Source organism: Kryptolebias marmoratus, linkage group LG11 (assembly GCF_001649575.2).
Source record: "Kryptolebias marmoratus isolate JLee-2015 linkage group LG11, ASM164957v2, whole genome shotgun sequence".
NCBI classification, from domain to species: domain Eukaryota; kingdom Metazoa; phylum Chordata; class Actinopteri; order Cyprinodontiformes; family Rivulidae; genus Kryptolebias; species Kryptolebias marmoratus.
Window position 1 is genome coordinate 21,477,125 of NC_051440.1, and position 18,606 is coordinate 21,495,730.

The window sequence follows — 18,606 nt, forward strand, 5'->3', positions numbered from 1 at the left end:
AGTAAATACACACCGTGTTCTAAACTTGACCTTCAAAGAACAGTTTTAATATTTTTCTGCTTATTAATTGATCCACAGTAAAGTCCTAAAGTTGTTTATTTGGTACAAGTTTGAGAATAAGCAACTTTAACTATATAGTGGTTAAAAAAGAACTACCCAAGAGTTAAAAATGTGTTACCCTGGGTGTATGAAGCGCTCTGGTGCGAGGCCTCTCTGTTGAATCATCATGCCCTGAAAGTGCCCACCAGGTCTGGGCTGTCTGTACATGGCCATGCGTGTCTGGCCCGGGGAGTAGGGCAGTTGCTGGGGCCGCTGCAGAGCTTCCATTAGGTGTGGGTGAGGTCTCTGGGCAGCATAGCGTCCTGGATCTGGGTATGGCTGACCAGGATAAGGGGCTCCATTTCCAACTCCGCGGCCCTGAGACAGCAGATGTGGTGGAGGGATGCCGCCTTGTTGCATTCCAGGGTGCAAGGCTCGGGGGTCATACATGAACCCAGATGTTAGGTGAGAAGCAGATGCAGGAGGATGCTGCTGATGGAGTGACTGGATGAGCCGATGGCGGGCAGCTGCATTGTGACTATCGAGGTCCAGGATTTCTTTAGGACTTTCAGGCTGATCTGGGTTCTCAGTATGAGCCTGCTTAGCTGGACTTCCACTGCTGCCTGCGTTAGCTTGCTCCCTGCTTTCACACTTCCCTTCCTCAGAACCTGCTGAATATGGCCCAGCTTCAGATACTGGGCCAGGAGATAGCAAGCCAGCACCGGTGGAGCCCTCAGATCCCAGTGGAGACATACTGCTCTCCTTTGACTGACCGTTCGATCTTGCGCTGGCTACAGGCAGGTAAGCATTGGGTGGGATGGGTTGATGAGGCTGATAGGGTGACTGCTGCCACTCTTTAGGAGGATAACCCCCTCTACTGAGAGCTTGGTTTTGGGACTGAGTTTGAGAATGGGGCTGGTTATAGTAGGCTTGTTGCTGGTACTGATGTGGTGCATACATATTTCTAAGAGCCTGTGGGTGCTGCTGTCCTGTCATCTGGTAGGAGTAGGAATTCCCTGCCTGCTGGTGGTAGGTGAGGTGGGGAGCCGGATTGTGCAGAGGGTTTACGGCCTGATTGTGATATGGGTGATGAGAAGATGGAGGCATAGGTCTATTCATGTTTGCCTGGTTGTAATGTGGATGTAGAGGACTGCCCATACCATACTGACCCATGGCTCCATTGATCTGGCCTTGGGAGTGAGGAGGCACAGCTGGATTCTGACTGTGTGGTAGCCCTCTTTGACCCTGCATGTTACTTCCCATCAACTGGGCTTGATTAGAATTGGGGCTGAAAGCCTGTGGTTTATAAATACTAGTTGGTGGTCCAGGTGATATCATAGTGTGCTGTGGAGAAATGGCAGCACCATCTGTGTCAGGCCTACTCATGGGCTCACTAGGTCTTTGATCTCCACGGTCTGCTGGGCTAGGTTGGGAGGGTAATAATGGGGAAGGATGACTGGGTGGCAAGGATGTGAGAGGGACTGGCTGAGGGGGTCCAGGCTGGGCTCCTTGAGTGATACTCCCTTGCATTAGGTTGCTCTGTGTAGCACATTGTGGAGAGAATCTTTGAGGGCTGTGATGAGACGGTACAGAGGAATCCTGTTGCTCTGTCAGAGTTCCTGGTCGGGGTGAGCTCTCGGGGTGGCTTTGAGGCGGTGTAATCTGTTGTTTTTGAGTGTTCTGCTGGTGTTCACTTTGCCGATGTCCTTCAGGCATGTTCTCCGATATGCGATGAGGAGAACTGTGAGATTCAGAAACATGCAGTGACGGTAAGTTTTGAGGAAGACGTGAAGGGCTCTGAGTATTGCGCCGTGGACTGCATTGTGCTTGCACAGGGTGCTCATGTGGAATGAGCTCAGCAGAGCTGGTGGTACTCGCACTGATATGAGATGGAAACATATTGCTTTGAGTGGAACAGTTGTGGACAGACCGTTCCTGTCCAACCTCCTCCTGCTTATGGCTCTTTTGTTCAGAAGGATTTTCATTTGATCTGCTCAAGTTAAGGGCAGGGGGGCTCTGCATTTTATCTGCTGGTGTACTGTAATGTCCTGTGGGGATAGTGATGACAGGGGGTTCTTGATTGATTGAAGAAATATTTTTGTGCAATGAAGCTTCATCGGATATGTTGGCAGCCATTTTGGTCTCAGATGTAGCTGTTAACATACAGAAAAATAACATGTTAGAATGAATGAATGCTCATAAATGTAGAATAATAATGTACTACAACTAAAGCGCAAAGCTGTGTCACAAAAATGTACAGACCTGACTTTGACAACAGCTGATTTCTGTCATTTAATGTATTTATCCAAACCAGTCATAAACAACAGAAACGTACCTCATTTGTTTTTTACAATTGTGTTGCAAACATATTTGCAAGCCTGCTAGTGAAGTTAAACTAGTGGTACAAATGGTTCAATTTTAAGAAGATTCCTTTTATTTCTTGAGGTTGGTATCTGTGGAGTTGTTCCCAGCAGTCCAGTCAATAGACTGCATTCAGAGCAATCTCAGTTTGACTTTTTTGGAAGGGTGAAATCCACTCAGGAATAAACTCAGTCAACTAATTGTTAGCTGGTTTTCTTTTCCCTGATTCTCCAAACTTAGATCACTCTGACAGGTTTGTTACTGGCTGCTGATAACTTCAGGCTACTTCACAATTGAAAGCATCTCTTTGAAAAAGATGGAAGCAGAAAATTTAACAGAGCTAATGAATATTCAGTTTGCTACCAAGACAGACCAGAGATAACTAAATCAAACTGTTAAAAGCACTAGTCAGAGTGGAAGTTAAAATTGCTGTGCTGATTACCATATACAATACTTTACATAGATCAATAATATAAATTATTATACATTAAAAATCATTTTTGTTAAGAAAAAAGGTCAGACCCATATTTGAGCTCTATCATGCTGAATATAGATGACTTGCTAAATAGTAAAAAAGAAGGTCAAGTCTACCTTTGGGGTCCAAGTCTGCCTGTTGAGAAGGCTGGCTGTCTGGCCCTTTGTCTCTAGCAGGACGCAGCAGCTGAACCTCAAGGGTAGGGGGAGGCTGTTTAGAGGGGTGAGCTGGGATGCTGCCAAGTCCTGACGGGGGCCTTGGCTGCTCAAAGTTGCCTATGTGCTGTAGAGGGGAACCAGCAGGGGGTCCAGAAGAGGCTGACAGCTGCTGCAGGGCCAGCATCTCTGGGCTTTCTAGCATGGAAGACAACTGTGTCCTGCCAGAGGAGTCTGGCTGTGGGACAGGAGCCCGTGAGGACAAGGGCCCCAGAGAGCTGGCTGCAGCAGACATTTGATACTGCGCATTAGAAGGATGTTGGGGGTATCCAGCTGCTTCTGGCCATGGTTTATGCCCCACTGGAGGGGGGATTCCACCATAACTGAAGTTGCGTTGATTCACCATGTTGGGATCCTGCATGCGCATGCCATTTAGCCTGTCCTGACCGTGGTGATTCATACCAGGCCACATGTTTGATACGCCAATACCGGAAGGTCTCAAGCCTGGGTAGTTGTGCTGATTTGGTCCCTCTGTTCCTGAAAACCTGTTTGGCATTGGATGCATGGTGTGGCCCTCTGGACGGTGGTGGGATGGATACATGCTGGCTTCAGGAGGGGGTCCAGGCTGAAGGGCGATGGGGCGTGGGCCCAAGGATGGGCCATGAATAGGGCCCATGTAAGGGTGCCGTTGTCGAGGCTGGTCATTAGGATCTGGTCCCATCGGATACTTGGAGCCCATGTGATGTCCATCAGCCATGCGATGCTTGGTAAAAAAAACAAGTGGGGTTTTCAGTATATTTGTACATAAATATATTTTTGATATCAATAATATATAAAGTTAAAACATACAAAGTATTTACTTTATTGTAATTTAAACATTTTAAATGCACAGAGATGTGGTTTTGTATACCTGCACATTAAAACTGTGAGGCAAGCGGCTGAAATTGGGGTCTCCATGTCTTGGAATGTGAACTGGGTAAGCAAAGCGAGGATCCATTGCCATTCTCTGAGCATACATCTGAGGACCATGAGGACCAGGGGGGCCAGTAGGAGGACGAAGCTGGTGAGATATTAGAGATACATCATTTTTGGTTTTCTCCTCAATTGGAAAGTTAGTTAAGTTTCTGTTGACGTCATGAATAGCTGACAAATTTAAAATGAACAAAAGCATTTTAGAAAATAAAATTCTGAAAATAAGCAGTTCTTTGTATACCTGTTGCCCTGGGTGGTACAAGCCCCTAAAGCCTCCTTCATGAGGATGTCGCTGGCTTAGAGGCAGACTGTGAGGGTGATTATTCCAGTGAGGAGGAAAGGGCACGCGTGTCAGCCTGATGTCCTCTTCCTCAGAGCGGGAGCTGCCTTTGCCCCCCTGTGAGGTCCGCTTACGCTGAACTTGCTCCGTAGCCCTGATCAAACTTTCAGGTCCCAAATGTTTGTTGCCACGATTGCGTTTTTTGTCCTTGCGTTCCTTGTCTTCTCGGCTGATGTGGAACTCTTCGTCTGTGTCGCCGTCCTCCGATGGGAAGTGTTTTGACAAGGCTCGGTTGAAACACTGTTCCAGAGACTCTGCCATGGTAGTATATTCTGCAGAGAGACAGGCATACACATCAGCTGTGCATATATGATAAAATCTATCAAACTTCTAAGCAGTCAGACTCTTTAGGAACACACATTTACACTCATCCACTCCCTTTTACACACAAAACAATTCTATTAATAAAACCAAAAAACCCTGCAAAGCAAAACGTGTTCCATGTCTTCAGAAAACACAAAACGGCTCCACTGTTCTCAGCCTACTCCTAGCTGAATGACCAGGTCAGAGGGCATAGGCTGACCCCTGTTTCTCCAACCTTTAGCTTCTCCTCCTCCTGCTCCACCTCAGGCCTCCTCATATGCCTCCTCCCCCCATCCCATGGGGGAGAGTATTCATTTGGATGGATGGCTCTAGACAGGGGGCTTACGGCCTGGAATGTTTCTCTGGCACTGCAGGGCCTGGGTCCCCCTGAGCACTGGAGCACAACTCAATCACTCCCCATTAATCACTGTCAAGCCTGCCGTGGCCCCAGCCCCAAGACACCACCAAGTCCATCCCCCTTTTTTCTTTTGCGCTGTCTGACACTCGCATCCCATGCGTCTCTCTCTTGAAATACTTTTTGCACTTAATTCTTAAAATAAACACATGCTGAAATAAACTGATATAAATTAACCTTTGCTAAGATATAAAAAAAAAACATGTGTTATTGTTTCTAACCATTTACTTACCACTGTCTTCTCCATTGTACTCAACGCAGTTTTCAAACATGAGCTTCACGTCAGCAACAAACTCCTCCTTAGCAACATACTCCCCATCATTAAGCTTCTTTTCAATGGTGGACAGGTCCATGGGAGTCTGACAGGTTGAAAGAACAGAAAGGTTAGAACAATTATCTAGAAGTTAAATATTTGTAACAACATACACTAGTGAGTACGGAAACCCCTCCAACACATGAATATAAATTAAATTTCATACCTGGATGATCTCATGGTAATTTGGGGCATAAGAGTCATCTACAGGCTCCAAGAATGGCCAAGCATCTTTATGAGCTTTCAGGGCTTCAAGCACTAAAGAACAAGAGTTGAATGAAATTAGAAGTAAAATAAAAAAAGCAGAATGATTCAGTAACTTCTCTGTATAGTATACCTTTATATAGAGCAGTATAGTCATCATCGATATCATAGCTGAAAAGTCAAACACAAGATATGACTAGGACATATTAACTGAATCAAGTATCAAGTAAATCTGACATCAAGCATTAAAAGGCTCTTACAACTCTTTATTCTTGCGTGTCCTGTGGACGGGGGAAGATGGCTCCAGATTTAGGAGCTCAGGCGGCAGGTCTTTTCCTTGAGACAGCAACCAAGCCTTTTCCTCTCGCATCTTCCGCCTCTTCGCTCGTTCTGAGAGAAACAGATCAAAACAACAAGCAATTAGATCCCCAAATCATGAAAAAGACATCTCATAGGACTCCAGATGTTGAGATTGTGACCAAAATGTGGGTCCAGAAAGATCAAGTGGGGGATCTTGAGATGGTTGTCATTTTTAATTTAAATTAAGCAGTGATTGTAAGTAATATATTCCTGCAATAAATGTTACAACAAATAAATCAGTAAGTCATAGTAATTGGATAAAAATAGTATAACTGTTGTTGAGGTTGTTTCTGTTGCCATTGTGTCCTTGTTCAGTTAGTTGATGAGTAATATTTTGACATTTTAACCAGTGATAGTTGGAGTACTTCCTTTCTCGTTGAGTTTGCCAGCAAAATAAATGAAAACCAAGCCTCAGCTATCAGACAGCAGGAGTTCAAAGAAGTAATAAAGAATGATTTATCAGTCATCTTTTCTTAGGCCCAGTTGATCAAAGCACAGAACAGAGAGCGTGCAATATGTACCACTGCTTTAGCTTTCAACATAAAAACCAAGAAAGGCTTGAAAGACTCCCTGCTGTGGGGATTAAAGATGTCTGAGGGAGGACTCTACACGTGCAACCTACACAGAGTATAGGCCGAGTCCTGCTGTTCATCTGTAATAACATTAACGGGTTCCTCAAATCAAGCACCATCAGCAGTTCATTAACCCCGTGATGGATGACATCAGAGGGAGTGATCCTGTGATTAAAGGCATTCAACATTTATTCCCACACTATGTGTACTATACATAAATCATGAGGCCTCAAGAGCAAAAGGAGACAATTCTACTACCAAATCACAGAACTGGAGATGTGAAAGACTGTATGTAAAGTTTCCTTCATAATCCAATGTCCTTATAATAAAGCTTTACAGCTGTTTTTGACACTGATGAGGTGATACTGAAGTACTGCTTTTTGTGGATATTTCACACTCTACTCTAAACTTCATCTTTATTTTCAAACTTATTTTTACATATCATAAACTTTATGTCAAAGTGAGACACCTGCACAGTCAAACCTAGGATCAGATTTAGTATTTTCAGAACCATGGCGGCTGCACTGCTCTATATTTGTGTTCAATCAATGAATTTATCCACTTTACCCTCCACAGCTTTGATCTTCTCTAATTTCTCCCTCTGACGTTCTTCCTGCAGAAGCCTTTCCTCTTCTCGTCGCTGCTCAGCCAGCAGAACCTGCCTGTCCAGCTCCTCGTCTTTCTTCCGCTCTTCCTCTGATCGGGTCTTCAGAGTGTCCTGGATGCAAACACAAGTCTTTTAGTTCTACCTGCACTCAAAAACAAGCATGTTTACAGTATTCATTAACGAGTATGTGTTGTTAAATCATTCAGTGCAGAGTATTTATACCCAAAGACCTGGGGGTCAGACATTTAATGCATAAATCTATAAACAACAAGAAGACACACCTCTTTCTCTTGTTTAATGGGATTTTCAGAGAACCATTGTGATGTGCGAACTGGAGCTGGATACAAGAGCTTCTGTTTCTGCTCCTTCTCCTGAAAACAAACAGAAAAAAGCACAAAGAATTGAAGTGTGGTGTTGCATCTTTAACATGCTTTGTGTTACTCCAGTGTATTCTGTTTATAATATAAAACTGCAATATTTAAAAACAAAAGTGTAAATCAAAATAAATTAAATGTTCTGATCATTAAAGAAAAACAAATATAAAAAATAGAAGAAATCTTAAAAATGTATGGTCAAAAGATTAAAATACCATTTTAAAAAAGAACTTTTATTCCCAAAAAACATGTTCATAAAGTCTTACAGTGCTCCATCACTGTTGGGAAAACAAGCATTTAGCTGGGAGACAACGTGACCATAATTAGGAAAGTTGATCAACTGGTGAGTTTATTTTCATCATGTGTTTTTGTCCTCTCAAAACACCAGGGCTCAGCTTTCCTGGTACCACGGGAAACTTCCTAAAACAAAACACAAGCCTGAGGATCATTACTTGAACCTCTGTCCTCTGTTCAGGATACTTGTTGCGTTGGCCATGAATTATTTTAAGACTGGGATAGTTCTGAACAATAAGCGAAATAAGCAGGTAGGTGCCACCTGTTTCCCAGTCACTGAGTGGGAATTAGCTGCTAAATCAATGATGAATTCAATCAGTTTTTTTATTGCTCTTTGATGTTGAAATGTTTTTGTGCAGTTTGTCTGCTCGCAGTTCAGCAAACTGTCCTCAGAGATGTGAGCAGGACTAAAGCAGACATTATTTGCAGACCTTCAAAAAGTGACAGTTTTTGATGCAAAAGCCTTAAAAACAAACCTTTTCAAAGACTGATTAGATTTAGGTGATCAATAATTGTTGGAATGATACAGTAATTATATATATATTTATCTTTAATTGGCATAATTCAGGATGAAAAGTTGTTTAGGAATACAAGACGCAGAAGCATCACAACAAAATCTAAACCCTCTCAGTCCCTCGGGTGTTGTGGAGAATTGAGAGGTCATTTCTTTACTCTCCCCTCCCCCAAGTCAGCCTCTCTGCTCTGCTGCCCACAGCCTCCCACCTCGCTTCAAGGAGGACAGGACACCCAGTCAGGATAATACACAAATGAAAACAATCACACCTAACATGTCCCCCAAGATATCATAAAACACATGAAAATACATGTGTCCCTGTGACGGACTTGTCCCCCACCTCTTGAACAGTGACAGCTGGAGACAGACCCGGGAAGGAAAAGCAGGTGGGAAAAAAAACAAAACAGATGAAAAAATAGATGAAAAAGCTCATGGTAGAGTACAGGACATGTGAACCGGTTGGACAGTGACTGATATTTTAACTTCAGTAAAAAGTCTTTATTCTGTAAACAAGTCAACAAGACCGGCTGTTGGAAAACATTTCTTCTGCCAAAGATGAACCACGACCAAACCTGGGCCCCACCCTGCTGAGTTTCAATCAAAAACAGCCGAATGAAGGCTCTAAACAGAAAACAAGACAAATTGTCCATAACGGGAACACTAACTGAAGCTTGTGTATGTGTAAAGGTGGGGAGGAGGAGGAAGGAAGGAAGATGTGAGTGAGGGATAAAAAAGGCAGAGAGGTAAAAAAGTCAAAAGAAGTTAAAAGGAAACTCAGATGTCCCTGATCTGTTGTAGAGCATCCTGCCATCCACAACTCATTGACCCATTCCATATCTGCCTCATTTTTACTTGGAAACACTGATGTTTCCTTGGGCTCTATAGCTCCACCCTCCAGAACCACCAGCATGACCCCCCCACCCCCATTAGACAGAGCGCCTCTGGTGTCACCACAGAGAGGTCGACAGAATCCTGCAGCACAGCAGAGCTGTCACTCAAGAGGCCCCGTTCTGCCTCAAGGTGAGCTCCTGCTGGCTGTCAGTGCCCCATTAAATGGCTGCTGACAGCAGTCTGAGGCACACAAAGACAAAGGTTTAAGAGAATATACAAACTACATTTGGCACACATGCAAATTACATCAACTTAAAGAGAGAGATGAGTAAAAGCTACCCACACATTAAACACAGCTTGGAACGAAAGGAGAAACTGATTTTCCCTGACACAGGGAACTATTTTTGGCTTGTGGATAAACTGAAGGCAGGAAACTAAAGATATAAAATTTTGTTTCAACTTTATATGTGAACATTAACACTGTTTCATTCTAAAAACAACAACAACAACAAAAAAAAAAATCTACAAGCACACCCCCTCCCGCTAAAGTTATGAATGGAAATATTTACAGAAAAGTCCGTGTGAACAGTAGTGGAGACCTGACGGAGGACACTTTCACCTGCTGACCATTTGCAATTAGTGCATGACCTCCCTGCTGACATCAGGCTGCCAGCAGGGATCTTTACTCTACTGCTGCTGATGATGGAGAAAGGCTCAAAGGGTTTCTATAGCAACAGTCAGTGCCGGTTATACATCACAGTAATGGGCAGCGCCAGCGATCTTTGTCCAAACAGGTGGAAGGAAAACAAGAGCCAGCCCTGAGCAGCAGTGGCAATCAATGACCAAATCCATTGAAATGTCTTAGAGTAACTCAGCTTTACAGGGTAGATATATAGGTATATAAACAAACAAACAAAAAGGTTTACCCCTCCTTTAAGTCTGTTTTTTTTAAATTGTCTAAAACTGGAAATTCTGTTTTGTGGCAGAAATAGATTGTTAAATTTAATACACAGTTACCTCATAATTAAAAGAAGAGAACTTTTGAAAAGTACCTAAAAGATCAAACGCAAAAGTGAACTACAAGTTTATAGTCAACCTCATTTATAAAGAGAAACAGAAACTTTTTCACAGGACTCCTCACTGTGTCCTGAAATCACCGAGTCTTCAACATGCTCCATGTCCTGAACTCATTGACAAGTGTCTTCTTCTAGGTGAAGTAAGATGAGGAACTATAGATTTAACCGTAAGATCAAAATCTATTTATTATGAACTGAGAAAAAAGGCTTTTTGAGTGAGCGGAAGACTGAAAGCTGTGCAATCAGAGGACATCAAAAAGCAAGCGTTGAATCAGATTAGCATTTTGGTACAAATACTTCATGTAGCAGCCAACCTTCCAGCATTCAGGTTTTATTTTTGTTTAGCAAGAACAGAAGAAAAATATGTTGACTCTGACATTCTTGAACATTGAAAGAAGCATAAATATAATCTCCCCCTGAGGAACTTCACACCAGGCTCTGAGACGTAACCAGAGAGCTCGGGCTGCTCAGTTCACCACATGGAGACTCGGGTATGAAGGGACTAAATGGTGAGAGCTCCATTACAGAGGTGCAGCGCAACATTAGGGACAAGCAGAGACCAGTTCTCCTTCACTTCACCATTTCTACAGCCAGGACAAGTAAGAACGAAGCTTCAGTTTAAATATTACTGCAGGAAGCAGAAGCCTTTCTATTCTGGAAGAGCAGCAGCAGAGGAATGACTGGAAACTTTATTATTTATAAAAGATAAAATTTAGAAATGTTAACATCTGTAGAAAAGTTCCCTTGCAGTTTTGTCTCTTATAAGCAAATACACAGGACAAAAAACGCAGTCAAGACTAAAACTGGATTTACAAGTTGGTGTTCTGCTTTAGTGCACGTCCAAAAGACAACTGGACTCTTTTTCTGCTTTTGGTTTTGCATTTTTGGTGGAATTTCTTTAGTGCAAAACAAATGAGCCTAACTCTGTCAGAACAAAAACAGCATCACACAAAACAAATAAGTGTTAGTCTGTGTAGAATTACTTTCTCTGATTCCATGCTGTGAAAAAACACTGACGGCAGTGCGTTTTTGGCGTCTGACCTTGTGCTCAATCATGCTGCTGATCTCGGGCAGAAAATTTTGGCTGATGACGCGGTAGAGGTGGCGATCCTGTGGGGAGGTTTTGTCCTTGATGCTCTCTGCCAGACCGATCCACTGTTCTTCTGTATCGCACACAAGGGACCAGGTGCCTCGCTTACGACCTGCTAGAAACAAGAAGGACAGACAGTAGTTTATTGATTCTGAGGACGGGAGAGCTGAAATTATTGAGCTAATGCAAAAAGAGGACACATTTTTCACTGCAGTCATCACAAAAAATTAAATACTTAGTTAGGAGATTACTTTACCCATGGTTGGAGATGGGACATCAAGTCCATTTTCTGTGTCTTCTTCTGCCACATCACCTTCCACATCACTAAGAAAAACAAAAAAACCACAGAGATATGAAAGTATTTTTAGAAAACTGCAAGATTTAAGAGTTCTACTAAAAAAGAGCAACCATTATAAATTAAACTGCAGAGAATAATTTTTGAAAGTGGTTTAAATTTATACAAGGATTTGAGGTCAGCATATTGTTGGAGAGAAAACTTCCAATAAACATTTGATTGATTAAAAAAAACAAAAAAACATTTTATATTCAGGTCAAGCTACAGCTCTGTCTACAAATGAACAAGCAAGAAATATTATGACAGCACCAACGTTTCTTAAATCATTTTCTTTTAATACAAATATTGGCCTTCAAAGACAATTTCAGCTGCTGTGATGTTCATTTATTTTTATTAATTTATTTATCTGCACAGCACATAAATTGTTCCACTTGCTACTAATTCTCCTCATTACCCCTAAAACGTTTTTGTTGTTTTTCTTTTTTTCACCTTAGATAATGGTCTTCAAACTTTCTTTTCTTTGGTGGTCTCCCCCTCTTCTTCCTCTCTGGTGAAGTTGAATCAAATGTTTCACTGTTGAAAAACAAAACAGAAATATAAGAACTATAAAAATCAACCATTCCACTCCAACCGACTGACTCATTAACCAGGCTGGAAACAAATGTTGAGCTTTTAGTCCTACGTCCACAAATAAAGCACAGAAAACATGACCCAGAGACAATATTCAGCTGTGTTGAACAAAAATACACGGATGCTGGTATTCACCTGAACTGAACTTCTTTTCTCTGAAGTGGCTCTTCTTTGTACATACGAGTGCCGTAGAAGTACCAGTAGAGGGCTCCATTTCCATCTTGACCCAGAGGTTCCACCCTCAGGCTGTCTGCATCCAGGCCCTGTAGGAGGCGGGGGTGGGGACATAATCTTTCGTAAATCGCGTTTTACGTCATGAGTAATTAGCGGATGATGTAATTCGGTCCTTTAAACCCACAGAGTTGTGAATCATACACAGATATGAGACACTTTCAGTGTCTTACTGAGAGAATTTATGATCTGAAACTGATAACCTACCTAAAAACCTTACGTGAGAAAAAAATAATACTGGCAAAAAAATGAGACAGAAGAGCAGCACAAAAAAACAAACTTTAAAATAATTATTAACTGCATCTTAGTTGAACTCATTAGGCTATGTGGAGAAAAACTAGTCTGAAATGAAGGATTTCTGCTTCTTGATATTGAACTACAAAATAAAGGTTCATTAGATATTCCACTAAAGTATAATAATGTTCTCTGAGTTATAAAACAAAAGTCTCTTAATGATTAAAAAAAAAAATCTAATTTCAGGTGATCTCAAGCGTTTTAATCTGCAAAAACTGAGGTTTTCAAAGGAAGACCGTTTGTACCACAGACTGATGTAACTTTTCCGGTGCTGACAAAAACTCTGAAACACTACCAACTCTGACTGCAATCAAAAAGGAAAACATAAGCACTTCAAAAAAAAAAAAAAAAAAAAAAAAAAAATATATATATATATATATATATATATATATATATATATATATATATATATTAAAATAAAATAAAATAAAAGCCATTTTGGAGTAAACAACTTATAGGAAAAAAAAACATATCGTTTTTTTACCTTAAGTAGGTCAAAGACATCGGCAGCATCCAGACGGTAGTCACAGAGTCGATGCAGCAGCTCCACCTGAGTGCGAGGTGGGAGGTTCTCGAACGGCCCCTCACGAAGTGGGTTGGGCTTCCCTTCTTCTAGTTCCCATCGGTAGCTGATGATGTCATCCAGGTAGCTGCTGAATGTCTGGGGCCTAAAACAGTTCGAGAGCATCACTGGAAATGTTTGTTTATGTCGATCTTTCTTCTGCATATCACAGATCAATCAGCTATTCTGATCTCTTCTGGGCTAGATTTGTATGTTGCGTCTTAGATTGATCTGTCCTAAATATCACTATCTGAGTTCAGGTTATATACCTTTTCTCAACATTTCTTTGTCAAATAAAGAAAAACTATGGATGAGTTTGGCTTTGTCAGCTGAGCTGTCTGTATGAAGGAATTGAATGAAAGCAATTGTTTAATTCACAACACTAAAAAGCAAACAAAATTGTATTTGCATAAATTACACAAATGATCTAAACCATGAGGTGTCACATTTCCAAAGGGTAAATAAAGACAAACTATAAAAACTAAAATGTAACGTAAATATCACACTAGGTAATTACTTTATCAGTAAAATGATCCATATTAGATATCTGCCGGTGGCAAAAACAGTAAGTGCTAACATACTGCCAAATGGTAACAACTTCAATAAGACTTTTAGAAGTTTTATACAATTAATATTTATGCAAATTAAAATTGTTAGAGTTCACACATGTTTGAGCATTATTGTAAGTAGATCTGAAAAAGGTAAAGTTCAAATGTTGTTATTTTTCTGAGAGATGTTATGAGGCTGAAGGAAGACGGCACAGAGTATCAGTGGGAGCAGGGTTTGTGTCTCAGGAATAAAAAGATTAATCTTTACTTTTCAGTCCCGAGTCAGATAAACCCCTGTCCTGACTCCCTGGGCAGGAGTTTATCTGAGCATCTCTGCAACAGCACACAGAAGAGAGGACAGAAAAAATAGCTTATCTTGAAAGAGCAGTGAGCACTTTTTCATACAGCTGCAGGCTCCCCCTTCCTCACCGCCCCATCTCTCCTTTCTGTTCCCTCGGTTTCCCAGACATCCTCCCTCCCACCTTTCCCTCTGCTCCGGCAGAGCGTTTAACGCGTGCAGATGAAAAGGGCAGCTTTGTGAAAGGCCAGCGCTGAGCAGCCACCCCCAGGATGCCAGCGCCTGTCCAGTCCAATGAAGCAGGCTGTCTTCCTGTTGCTGGGGTGGAAAAACTGGATCCCTGCAGCCTCTGCGCTTATCGCCTCACTGTAGCGCCATGCTAACTTCTAATGATAGAGTACAGTGTAGAAGGGGAATCCCCACGAGCAAATAAATACATCTGTGGATTTGAATACCAGCCTCTGCAACATAGTCACTTTCTCCCACTGTGTGAACATGAGGGAGAGAAAGGTTTCAGTGAAAAAAGTGCTTTTATGTATAGCAAACAGAGTGATTACCCCACACCATCTTCCACCATCTGCACATGGTGTGAGGAAGTTCTGACTCAGAGCTTATATGGAAGTTCCTGGGAGCTATGACTGATTTAAAAAAAATGCAATGCACCGTTTATTTTTTGAGAAGTTTAAAATGAGGGAAAATGACTATGTTACACTGTACCTCTGATGTTTAATAAAATAAAAAAAATAACATTTTGCATGTCTTTGCTACATTTCAGCCCTACAGGTCTATAACAGAGGAGCTCATTTTTAAAGCATGTCAAATACAGGCTCCAAATACAGCTGGTCTCACACTATGTAATAAAAATTTAAATAAAACACGATTTGTTAGAGTATAACGTTGAGTTTAAAGTTAAGCTGGACAGGCTTTTAAAGATGTTCCAACTTCTTTTAATAAGTTTGATATATTACATATTTTAAATCGAAATTGGGCTTGAAGTGGGAGAACCGCCTTCTTCTTCACCAAGAAATATTTTCCACACAAAGGTGCTGTGACTCATTTCTGCTCATTTATCCTTCCTAAAGAGGGGCGGCGCATTGCCCTAACAGTGTGCGCTTTCAAATAGCATGCTGGTCATATTCTAGGACTGTAAACTTACGTGATGTCTGAACGTTGGTAACATCCTTGCAACAAACAGGCAACGAGGCCACAGAGGAAATCCAAGTCCTGTTCTGACACGGCTCTCTCAAGTTCCTGGTCAAAACAAGAAAGGATCAGAGTTAATACGCTCATCAAAGAGGCAAACAAGAGCTTTTACAGCCAAAAGACATCTGCACAACAGAACAGGTTACAGGTGTGTACTGTTAGCAAATGTTGCATAGGTCACTGAAGCAGGAAACTACTAATGACAAGAAAGATAAATATTTAATTAGTGAGATGATGCAGACAAGTTGGATAGACGGATAAATATTTTATTTATCTCCGAGGGGAGACTCAAGTTTGAGAACAACAAAGTATTAGTGAGTTTTTGCCTTACGTCAAGCCTCACAGCATTTCTTAGATATTAAGAGCTTAAAGATGCTTCATCCTCTCTGCTGTGCTCGATACATGCACATCACTGCTGTTTGCAGGGAAATAAGAACATCTGGATCAATCTAATGTGGTTGTGTTATGTTGTTAGCCTGTAGCTTTGTTCTGCTATGAGAAACTGAAACAACAATGCAAACATTTCCATAGTGAAGTGAAACTTTGCATCAAGCAACTTTAAATCAATCATTATTTGTCCTACAGGAAACATCATCACCAAAGCTTCTGTACTGTTAGTTTCTGGATGATTGGAAACCAATGTGTTTACGTTCAGCTGATACCTCTGCCAAAGGAGACCTATCTCTGTGGAACCACGTGTCTGAGTTTGGAATTTACTCAGAATAATATATTATCATGTAAGCAGCTGTTACAGATCATCTTCACCAGAATTAGGTGAATATTTGGGGTAAGCAACAATCATATTAAATGAGGTGGATTATTATTGACATTATAGACCTTTAGAGACATAATTCCAGAGTTTTTGCAGCATCTTGTGACATAAATACAAGTAGCTCTGTCACTGAAGTTGACAGGGCTACTTATAAGCAACTTTAAGCTTTTTTACTTTGAAAGAACCCAAGGGTTGTTTGGAGTTGTTTATATAAAAAGGTGGCTGCTTGTTTTTCCTCACAAAATCTGGCAACTTCAGTTACAGCAGACTTGTCCCTGCAGAATGAGAAAGCTGTGGGTAAAAAGAAACTCATGCTTAATGCTCCATGTCTTGAGAGATGCAAGAGTAAAGAAGTATTTGGAAAAAAACAATCATTGCAGTGGTGTAGGTTTACAAAGAATTTGAATAAATATTCTGTTTGCAACAATGTTGCTGTTCATGTAAACAGAGCCGGCGTACAGGACGATGGCAGAGGTAGACAGCAGGAGGGAAAATTGGAATTTGCCACATGTCTCATTAGGGTTTCGTGGTTTGCCAGAGGTGGCTGGGCTGAGGCAGTGATTCAAGTTTAGCCATGACCCCTCTCCTGCCTGGCATTGTGTTTCGGCCATTGAAGTTTTATGAAGCGGCAGTAACTGGCAGAGCAAACTATAAAAGGCCTGAGAGCATCAAGGAAAGATGGCAGGCAGCAGGGGCCGAGAGCCGAAACACAGCCGTGCCCCCTCCTCTCCTCTGCTGACCAACCGATACGCAGCACCACACATGGCTTCCCAGCATGCACTGCTTTCCCCAATGATACCCAAAGGCTCCGGCGTTGAACAGGAAAAAAAGGAGAGCAGAGGGGGATAAAGGAAGGTTGAGATTCTGGAAATGCAAATGCAGTTTTCTATCAGCCAAGCGTCCATTTGACTTTTAAGTCCTCTTTTGCAGGATGCAAAGCAAATGCTTCAGGCTGAAGCCTGAGCAGATACTCTTCAGCAAACAAACATGACCCCTTTCAAGCTGACCACTTTCTGTTCAATAATTATCCTTTAATGAACAACAGAAGACACCTATTTCCTCTGTGGCACTCTTCTTCTACTCATTACTTTTGCTACTGCACTTTTCTGAGAGCTGTTGCCTTCTCCTCCGAGGTTCAAGAAACAAAAAGGTTCAAAGATTTTTGTCAGTGACGTAAAGGAAGGTTTAATTATTGTCCTGTAATTTGCCTCTTTTCAGTCTGTTTCTCCCTGTATGCACCTAGCTGAACTTAGAGGTCACCAAATGTCAGCATACACACCTCCTGGCCATGGAGGATGACGGAAGCCAGGAGCCAACAAGTCAGCATGATGAAAAACAGAAGGGGAGGAGGGGAGAGCTTGAGAGAAGTTGAAAAACAGGATAAGATAAAGGTTTACGCTCGAGGTTAGAGTCAGTTTGATCCTGCTTTGGACTCAAAATGCCATTTCATTTTATTCAATTTGATGGCAAAGAAAGAAAGAAAAAGAAAAACCATGTTTCATGACACAAAAAAACTTGCAATTTTATTTATGAGCAATCTGATGAAAATATGAAAATGACTCACATGAGAGTAGTACTAGTAGATTAAAAGAATAATTTAAGAGGACTTGTACAAAAGGTTATAATATTCTTTGAGTGAGTACAAATTACAGAACTTACCAAAAAGAGTTTTAATATTTAAAGTAGCAGGAAATCTAAAGTTTACCAACCATTATTCTGTCTCATCATAGAAGGTTTAATCAAATAACTTTATCTGAGCTAAGCAACAGCAAAATAAATGACAATGATATTACAATGTACCATAACTGCTCATTTTATAGGCAATAATGTGCAAAAAACAACCAAAATATCAGTGCAAACAACTTAAATGGGTTTTATGAATTTAACACAGTGGCTAAATACCGTGGATAATGACAGCTTTCTGTAGTTGAGCAAATTCAGGGATTTATCAAGATGGATGGCTGGGTTTTTGCTGATTGCAAAAGGAGAGAAGAACACGCTTGAGGTTGTGACAAAAGTGAAAAAAAAAAAACTGTCTCAAAGGAAGAAGATCCAGAGTACATTCAGGCCTACTGCAGTAGGTTTTATTACATCCAGCTGTGCCTTAATGTGACAGAAACTTGACAGACAAGATGAAGCAACTTTTAATCAGCAAGGGAAAAAAAAGCATCTACAGTTTTTATGTTGTGAGAAAAACTACATCACAGGCAGAGATTTAATAAGCTATCCATCCATCCATTCTCTTCCGCTTATCCGGGGTCGGGTCGCGGGGGCAGCAGCCTAAGCAGGGAGACCCAGACTTCCCTCTCCCCAGCCACTTAGGCCCGCTCCTCCGGGGGAATCCCAAGGCGTTCCCAGGCCAGCCGAGAAACATAGTCCCTCCAGCATGTCCTGGGTCTTCCTCTGGGCCTCCTCCCGGTGGGACGTGCCCAGAACACCTCACCAGGGAGGCGTCCAGGAGGCGTCCTCACCAGATGC

The 18,606-nt window shown here is 41.6% G+C and overlaps 1 protein-coding gene across 2 annotated transcripts in view; it reads right to left on the reverse strand.

The window, feature by feature from the left end:
- LOC108237508 (cat eye syndrome critical region protein 2) overlaps positions 1-18,606 on the reverse strand; it is a 40,778-nt gene that overhangs the window by 2,722 nt on the left and 19,450 nt on the right. The window contains exons 2-17 of one of the 2 annotated variants that reach the window (XM_017418974.3): positions 15,310-15,404; positions 13,230-13,413; positions 12,356-12,483; positions 12,080-12,163; positions 11,552-11,619; positions 11,247-11,407; positions 7,398-7,487; positions 7,077-7,227; positions 5,838-5,967; positions 5,711-5,748; positions 5,540-5,631; positions 5,293-5,419; positions 4,244-4,614; positions 3,941-4,090; positions 2,992-3,793; positions 179-2,192 (exon numbers count right to left, since the gene is read on the reverse strand). In XM_017418974.3, coding sequence (XP_017274463.1) covers positions 179-2,192; positions 2,992-3,793; positions 3,941-4,090; positions 4,244-4,614; positions 5,293-5,419; positions 5,540-5,631; positions 5,711-5,748; positions 5,838-5,967; positions 7,077-7,227; positions 7,398-7,487; positions 11,247-11,407; positions 11,552-11,619; positions 12,080-12,163; positions 12,356-12,483; positions 13,230-13,413; positions 15,310-15,404 — 4,685 coding nt within the window. Of the gene's footprint in view, positions 1-178; positions 2,193-2,991; positions 3,794-3,940; positions 4,091-4,243; positions 4,615-5,292; positions 5,420-5,539; positions 5,632-5,710; positions 5,749-5,837; positions 5,968-7,076; positions 7,228-7,397; positions 7,488-11,246; positions 11,411-11,551; positions 11,620-12,079; positions 12,164-12,355; positions 12,484-13,229; positions 13,414-15,309; positions 15,405-18,606 lie in introns of both variants that reach the window. The other variant, XM_017418973.3, reaches the window with a different exon arrangement.